The 9,191-nt window shown below is 44.5% G+C and overlaps 1 protein-coding gene across 1 annotated transcript; it reads left to right on the forward strand.

Annotated features, from left to right (window-relative positions):
* Nucleotides 1-6,507: 6,507 nt before the first annotated feature.
* Nucleotides 6,508-8,817, forward strand: LOC133644901 (lactase/phlorizin hydrolase-like). Its single transcript, XM_062039656.1, is given in 6 exon segments — nucleotides 6,508-6,898; nucleotides 6,901-7,057; nucleotides 7,059-8,137; nucleotides 8,188-8,406; nucleotides 8,500-8,633; nucleotides 8,728-8,817. Coding segments are annotated over 6 exon segments (2,070 nt in total).
* Nucleotides 8,818-9,191: the final 374 nt, after the last annotated feature.

The raw sequence follows: 9,191 nt of genomic DNA on the forward strand, positions 1-9,191 counted from the left end.
CTTCTTCTGTTATTTGTATTATCTTCTGTGTGTTCTCTCCTGAATAAAACACAGTCTGGTCATCTGCAATTGTACTAACTTTAGGTCCTTTGTAACTTTACAAATGTCGTTTATATAAAGACTGATCAATTTTGGTACCAGTATTGATCCTTGGTGTACGCCACAAGATATATTTAGCGCTGTAGATGTGTGTTTGCTTCCTGTAGTAGTAGCTTCTTATCCAGTTCAAGACCAGCCCTCTGATGCCATATCATTCTAATTTGTGTAAGATATTATGATTGTTTGTGTCAAATGCTTTTGATAAATCCATAAACACTGCAGCGTGTTCGTAATATGGCAGTTAGCTTGTTTTTATACGTTTTGTACTTGTTTTCTGCCTCCGTAGACCTTTGTGTTATAAATGTTCTATACAATGTATTCTCCCTGCTGCAAGCGTTTTTCCGTCCTTTTGTCATCCATCATGATCGATATTAAAATTAAAATGTGACTCACTCGATGGCGTTTGGTCCAGCTGGCCGGGGACATTTTTTTTATGGTTTATTTGGTCAAGCACTCAATTTATGTTGAACTAGCTTGGCTTCAAGTTCCACATTTGCAGGTTCGAGTCACGCCAACCTCACTTTTTTGGCTTCTGTATACTCCAACGTTTCGCCCTCTCTTTGTGCTCGCTTCTATAAACAGTTTCATCCGACAGGGTGAACTGCATTAATTTTAAGGATAATATAATAAAGGAAAATATTTTGTTTGTTTCACAAGACTTCAGTCGCCTTTCAATAAGCATATCTAGCCTTACAACTGTGGCTATGATAACAAATTAACAAAAAGATAAAAGTTGACTTTTTTTTGCTTTCACTGGGGGTAGCCAGACAAGTTAAGTAGACAACGAAAATAATAGAGCAAGAAATGCATACAACCATGTTGTGTAAAAACTACATCATCATTCATATTAACTCAGCTCTAAGTTGTGAAAAAGGTTACAAATTATACATTACATGACCTTCACAGTAGAAACAAGTCCAATAATTTAACCATTTTAATGCAATTAACCAAAACGACAAAATGTAACTTGTTTGCTTTAACTGAGGTAGTCAGACAAGTTAAGTAGACAACCAAAATAATGGAGCAAAAAATACATCGAACCATGTTGGATTTCCTTTTTACATACTTTGCAGCAGGCTACGTTTTATCCAAAGTTTGCATTTGTCATTTTCCTTCCATTGTTCATTAAAACGACAACCTCCCGGCATGATGGACCGATGCACTACTGACCTCTTGGGGGCGGCACAGAGCCGTTTATACGTCTCTGGCATGACAACAACCTAATGTAAGGGCTCGTGCAAAGCCAACAGATCAATGGTGTAGCTTTCAATTTTAAGGAAACTTATTTTATTTTTTTCCCCTTTTTAATAATTAGCCTATTGAGTCAGAGTGCCGAGAAATATGATGAACATTTCCAAGCACTTCACCCAAAATTCAAGCATTTTTCAAACCTTGAAAACACAACATTAAAATCCAAGCATTTTCAGGGTTTTTAAGCACCCGTACGAACCCTGATCCGAGTACAATGTTGTTGATTTAGACAGTGTGTAAAGGCCTACTGAAAGCCACTACTACCGACCACGCAGTCTGATAGTTTATATATCAATGATGAAATCTTAACATTGCAACACATGCCAATACGGCCGGGTTAACTTATGAAGTGCAATTTTAAATTTCCCGCGAAACTTACGGTTGAAAACGTCTATGTATGATGACGTATGCATGTGACGTCGATGGTTGAAATGGAAGTATTCGGACACATTGTATCCCAATACAAACAGCTCTGTTTTCATCCCAAAATTCCACAGTATTCTGGACATCTGTGTTGGGTGAATCTTTTGCAATTTGTTTAATGAACAATGGAGACTGCAAAGAAGAAAGCTGTAGGTGGGATCGGTGTATTAGCGGCCAGCTGCAGCAACACAACTAGGAGGACTTTGACTTGGATAGCAGACGCGCTATCCGACGCTAGCCGCCAACCGCATTGATGATCGGGTGAAGTCCTTTGTCGCGCCGTCGATTGCTAGAACGCAGTTGAGCACGGGTGTTGACGAGCAGATGAGGGCTGGCGTAGGTGGAGCGCTAATGTTTTTATCATAGCTCTGACGAGGTCCCGTAGCTAAGTTAGCTTCAATGGCATCGTTAGCAACAGCATTGCTAGGTTTCGACAGGCGGCACAGCATTAACCATGTAGTAACAGGTCCAGTGTTTGGTTCGGTGTCTCCTGATAGTAGTATTGTTGATCTTCTGTCTATCCTACCAGCCGGGGGCTTATTTATTTTGTTTCTATCTGCATTTAAGCACGATGCTATCACGTTAGCTCCGTTGCTAAAGTGCTTCGCCGATGTATTGTCGTGGAGATAAAAGTCACTGTGAATGTCCATTTCGCGTTCTCGACTCTCATTTTCAAGAGGATATAGTATTCGAGGTGGTTTAAAATACAAATCCGTGATCCACAATAGAAAAAGGAGAAAGTGTGGAATCCAATGAGCCCTTTTACCTAAGTTACGGTCAGAGCGAAAAAAGATACATCCTGCACTGCACTCTAGTCCTTCACTCTTACGTTCCTCATCCACGAAACTTTCATCCTCGCTCAAATTAATGGGGTAATCGTCGCTTTCTCTGTCCGAATCTCTCTCGCTGCTGGTGTAAACAATGGGGAAATGTGAGGAGCCTTTCAACCTGCGACGTCACGCTACTTCCGGTACAGGCAAGGCTTTTTTAATCAGCGACCAAAAGTTGCAAACTTTATCGTTGATGTTCTCTACTAAATCCTTTCAGCAAAAATATGGCAATATCGCGAAATGATCAAGTATGACACATAGAATGGATCTGCTATCCCCGTTTAAATAAAAAAAAATCATTTCAGTAGGCCTTTAACAATCCATGTCACTATATTAAAAGGTACACTGTACTTTTTGTATTAATATTTTTAACTAACCGACCAGCAACAAAACTAATACAACAACAAAACACATTTTGCTGAACGTTTAATGTATTAGACTTCCTACAAACACACATCAGTGGCAGGCAGAAATAACAGAGAGAGTGCCAGAAGGCAAATAAGGTAACAGTAAGACATATTACATGATACATGTTCTTCAAATAAAGAAAGAACTGATGAAACATATGTTTGTGCCAACATAAAGACAGATAATACAACAAACACACTTTTGATGTGAGGGAAAACTCCATCCATGTTGTCTTTAATCAGAAGAATGTCTAAACACTTTAGTCAACATTTCCCATTTGCTTCAGAGTTTATTTAAAATAATGTAGCTGCTGTTCTTAGTGGCACACTAACCTGGAACTCATGAGGGAATCTGGCGCCACACACACACAACAGATCATCACGGCAGAATAAATGTCAGGAATAAACTACTACTACTTATCACGGGAGACATTACACTCCTACAACTTGACAAACTGGACAGGAAAACATTTCTTCTCCATTGTGTGTCGACATGTGTGCTGTCAAACTCTGCTTTTTTATCAGAATAATCTTTATCACAAAACTGGACAACTAAAATGTTTTTATTCTGTGTTTTTTAATGTGTAATGACAGGCTAGACCTCCAAGAAAACTTCTCGCCGCAAACTGGACAACTGAAAGGTTTTTCTCCTGTGTGTGTTCTCGTGTGCAATTTCAGGCTGAACCTCCGAGAGAATTTATCGCCGCAAACTGAACAAATGAAAGGTTTCTCTCCTGTATGTATTCTCATGTGTGCAGTTAAGGTGCCCTTTTGAGAAAAATGATCGCCACAAACTGAGCATTTGAAAGGTTTTTCACCCGTGTGTGTCCTCATGTGCGCAGTCCAGGTGGCCTTGTAAGAAAATGTATTACCACAAACTGAGCAATTAAAAGGGGTTTCTCCTGTGTGTGTTCTCATGTGTGCAGTCCACGTGGCCTTATAAGAAAATGTATTACCGCAAACTGAGCAATTGAACGGCTTTTCTCCTGTGTGTGTTCTTATGTGTCGAGCATAATTAGTTTTACTACAAAAGCTTTTGTCACAAAACGCGCAGGTAAAACCTTTTTTACCGGTCTTCTTTTCAGAGCGTTCAGGGTGTTTGTTGTCAATGTGAGTCCTCGTATCACCCTCAGAGTCTGTATCACTTCTCAAAGGTTCTTGGGTGTAGTCCTTGTCTCCATCCATAGCAGATTGTGACGTTACTTTGTCACTATCTGATAGTGGAGCTAAGAGGTGGTCAACTTGTGGTTTGTCTTCATGGTCTACAGTCTTCACAGAGACACCGGTCAGAGGCAACCTGGTGAGATCAGCCTCCTGCGGCCAGAGAAGACACTCTTCTCCTGACTGACTGATCCAGAGTTCCTCCTCTTCCTCTTTAATGTGGGGGGGCTGTGGATTCTCCTGCTTCAAAGTGGAGCTTCCCTCCTGTGGTGTAGGGAGACGTTCTTCTTGACGACCACTCAGCTGCTGGACGTCTGTAGGACACAAACACACCGTAGCTTGGACATGTGTTTTGTTTTCCTTTTGACTGTTTGTTGATACATCAGCGGTCAAAATTACAATATTAGATTTATTAGATTCGAGCCATCCATTTTCTTCCGCTTATCCTGATCGTGAGTTCCAGTTCCACCGCAGAGACACCAAGGCATCCCCAGGACAGGTGTGAGACATAGTCTCTCCAGACATGGGGTAGGTATTTGTGTATTCATCGCTGGCTGGACCGCCGCAGTGGTCGCTCGTCCCAATTCACGCTTGAATACGCCATCGTGAGCAGCGACCGCACTGCTGTTTTCACAGTTCAACTTCGTTTCTGTTTTTTTCGTCACAGCTATACATACACCAATACTCATGACGTAGAATCGTATCCTAGTTTATCTAGGACATCCAAATTTTCGGGTTGGACAAGTACTCGCACCACAACGTGCCGACAAAATTTGGCAGGTTTACGCTCGACAAAACTCCCTTAAAGGCCTACTGAAAGCCACTACTACCGACCACGCAGTCTGATAGTTTATATATCAATGATGAAATCTTAACATTGCAACACATGCCAATACGGCCGGGTTAGATTAGTAAAGTGCAATTTTAAATTTCCCGCAAAATATCCTGCTGAAAACGTCTCGGTATGATGACGTTTGCGCGTGACGTCACGGATTGTAGCGGACATTTTGGGCCAGCATTGTGGCCAGCTATTAAGTAGTCTGTTTTCATTGCAAAATTCCACAGTATTCTGGACATCTGTGTTGGTGAATCTTTTGCAATTTGTTTAATGAACAATGGAGATAGCAAAGAAGAAAGCTGTTGGTGGGAAGCGGTGTATTAGCGGCCGGCTGCAGCAACACAAACACGTAGCAGCTACGTCGTAGCCGGTGTTTCATTGTTTACATTCCCGAACGATGACAGTCAAGCTTTACCATTGGCCTGTGGAGAACTGGGACAACATAGACTCTTACCAGGAGGACTTTGAGTTGGATACGCATGCTTGTGGAGATGGGACAACAAAAACTCTTACCAGGAGGACTTTGAGTTGGATACGCGCTACCGTGAGTACGCAGCTGTGGCTTCCAAACATTTGATCGCTTGTATTGGTATTTGTATTGGCGGGTTATATGGACGGGAGGGGGGAGGTGTTTGTTATGTGGGATTAATTTGTGGCATATTAAATATAAGCCTGGTTGTGTTGTGGCTAATAGAGTATATATATGTCTTGTGTTTATTTACTGTTTTAGTCATTCCCAGCTGAATATCAGGTCCCACCCGCCTCTCACAGCATCTTCCCTATATGAATCGCTTCCACTGCCCTCACTGTCACTTTCCTCATCCACGAATCTTTCATCCTCGCTCAAATGAATGGGGAAATCGTCGCTTTCTCGGTCCGAATCGCTCTCGCTGCTTGTGGCCATGATGTAAACAATGTGCAGATGTGAGGAGCTCCACAACCTGTGACGTCACGCTACTTCCGGTACAGGCAAGGCTTTTTTATCAGCGACCAAAAGTTGCGAACTTTATCGTCGATGTTCTCTACTAAATCCTTTCAGCAAAAATATGGCAATATCGCAAAATGATCAAGTATGACACATAGAATGGATCTGCTATCCCCGTTTAAATAAGAAAATCTCATTTCAGTAGGCCTTTAATATGACTGTGGAGGGGGGCGTGGTCGGCGTGCCTCCTGCGGTAAGGCCGTGTGTATGGACCGGCTTCGGAACAGCTGACAGGTGAGTGGATTCCCCAGCTGAAGCGGGTTAGCAGGGGCCGAGGCCATGAGAGGGAAGAGAGAGCACAGACGAGCGAGCAGGAGGCCACGAGCGAGACAGCCCTGATCATCAGAAATAGCAAAATAAAAGACTTTGCCCTGGACGGCAGGTCCAATCCTTTCGGCAACCACAGAGAACCCACGCGCAGAAGAGACTTTCACAAAGACCTATATTAATGAGGCTCTCAAAGCCTATGATCTTGATGGAGTGAAGGTGAAAGGATACATAGCGACATCTCTCATGGATTCATTTGAGTGGCTTAATGGGTTCAAAGTTGGATTTGGGTTACACCATGTTGACTTCCAGAACCCAAACCGCCCGAGAACTCCTAAGTACTCTGCCCACTATTACTACCAAGTCATAAAGAACAATGGTTTTCCTACACCAGAGGACGAAAAGCCACTTTATGGACATTTCTGCAAAGACGTTATCTGGAGTATTGCAACAGCGTCATGTCAGATCGAAGGAGGTTGGAGAGCAGACGGAAAAGGTCTCAGCATATGGGACAAGTTTGCTCACACTCCCCTCCGAGTGTTCAACGATGATAATGGGGACATTGCTCGCGACAGTTACCACAAGATAGACAAGGATGTTTCCATGTTGAAGCAACTTAAGGTGACCCATTATCGTTTTCCATATCATGGCCAAGGATTCTTCCTGATGGCACCACCAGACACATAAATGAAGCAGGACTAAACTACTACATTAGACTGGTAGATGCCCTGCTTGATGCAAACATCCAACCTCATATCACTCTCTACCACTGGGATCTTCCGCAAGCTCTGCAAGATCTTGGGAGGATGGGAGAATGAAACAATTATCGTTAAATTCAGGGATTATGCTAACCTAATTTTTAACCGACTGGGTCACAAAGTGAAATTTTGGTTTACCATAAATGAGCCTTACAATATCGCAAATATTGGCCATGGCTATGGAGCTGCTGCACCAGGGATCAGTTTTAGACCGGGCACTTTGCCTTACATTGTGGGCCATAACTTGATAAAAGCTCACGCTGAGGCCTGGCACCTTTACAATGACAAGTTCCGGTCCAGACAGGGAGGAATCATCTCCATCACCATCAACTCGGACTGGTCAGAGCCGAGAAACCCATATAAGCAGGAGTATATTGATGCTGCCAGACGAGTGGTGCAGTTGTACATCGGATGGTTTGCCCATCCCATATTTAACGGAGACTACAGCGATATAATGAAGACGATCATTCGCAGGCGAAGTTTAGCGGCTGGTCTACCAAAATCTTGGTTGCCGGAATTTACCTCAGAGGAGATTGAAAGAATCAAGGGAACTTATGATTATTTTGGTTTCAACCATTACACTACAGTCCTGGCCTTCCCTGAGGGTTACGGAAACCTTCAGCATTATGATGCTGACAGAGGCGCAGGAACGATTGCCGATCGCACTTATCTAGATTCAGGGTCATCCTGGCTAAAGGTCTCCCCGTTTGGATTCCGAAGAATATTAAAGTTCATTAAGGAGGAATATTGAAATCCACTTGTCATTATCACTGAGAATGGCATCTCAGAGCGTGGGCCTGTAGACCTGAATGACGTCCACAGGAGCTACTATTATGAGAAATACATCAACCAGGTGTTGAAAGCTTACTTGTTGGACGGCGTGAACGTTAGAGGTTACACGGCTTGGTCGTTGAAGGACAACCTGGAGTGGGCCACCGGCTTTTCAGAAAGGTTTGGCTTTTTCTACGTCAATCGCTCCGACCCCAAACTTCCTCGATTGGCCAAGACCTCCATTGTCTCCTATGCAACCATCATCACCTGCAATGGATTCCCGGACCCTGTTTGTGGGCCATCTCATGCACAAGATTCTCCTCCAACAGCTCCTCCATCCTCTTACGGTCGGAGTCTCGCTCCATCTCCAGGTCATGCATTTTGAGTATTTTTGAAGCCACGGCGGCAGCATGCGGGTGGCCAGAAGAAGAGTGGGGGGTGCGCCTGCTGCCGCTGCTGGCAGGGGAGGCGCAGCGGGCAGCGCTTAGCCTACCGGCGGCCTCCCGTGTGCACTTCCCGGACTCCCGTGTGCACTTCCCGGACCTGAGGAGGGCGGTGCTGGACCGGACCGGCTGCACCGCTGAGGACCGGACCGCAGACAGAGCGCGAACCAGAGGTGACGCTGCTGGTTCCGTGGCGCTGCATGTCTGACTTGCCCTCTGCCCTCTCCCAGGTTCCGGTCGCTGCTGATATGGGGCTTCCCCCGCAGACGGCACCTCGAACACCTGGGCAGGCATGCTGGAGGTGCGGGCAGCCCGGTCACTCATGGAGGTGGGACAGGTGATCCGGGTTGTCGGCCCTCCAGCGCCCTCCCCCGGCCCGGGAGAGACATATTGCGTCCCGGTAAGAGGCAGTTGTGAAAGTCTCTTGTGCGTGTGGGTTCTCTGTGGTTGCCAAAAGGATGGGACCTTTTTTTTTTGCTTTTTCTGATGATCAGGGCTGTCTCGCTCGCGGCCTCCTGCTCGCTCGTTTGTGCTCTCTCTTCCCTCTCATGGCCTCGGCCCCTGCTGATAAAGGAGACAGGTGATTAGATAAATCGCTTCAGCTGGGGAATCCACTCACCTGTCAGCTGCTTCGAAGCCAGTCCATACACACGCCCTTCCCGCAGGAGGCGCGCTGACCACGCCCCCCTCCACAATGACATTAGTTTATTTGCACAACCAGGTCTTTGTAGTTATACTCAGGCATAACAACCACAAAAGAACAACAAACTAATGTGATCGATTGTCATTTATTTACGTTTGGTTCTGCTATCACTTGATTGCATCACAGAAAGTTTCTCAAACAAATCAAATGTTCAAATAAACATTTTACAAAGTGATCACTGCAGACACAAACTGTCCGATTGTATTTTACAACATGACGAAAGTGATATTTTGGAGAGCAATTTCTTCCAACATA

The sequence above is a fragment of the Entelurus aequoreus genome, linkage group LG28 (assembly GCF_033978785.1).
Source record: "Entelurus aequoreus isolate RoL-2023_Sb linkage group LG28, RoL_Eaeq_v1.1, whole genome shotgun sequence".
In the NCBI taxonomy this organism is placed as follows: domain Eukaryota; kingdom Metazoa; phylum Chordata; class Actinopteri; order Syngnathiformes; family Syngnathidae; genus Entelurus; species Entelurus aequoreus.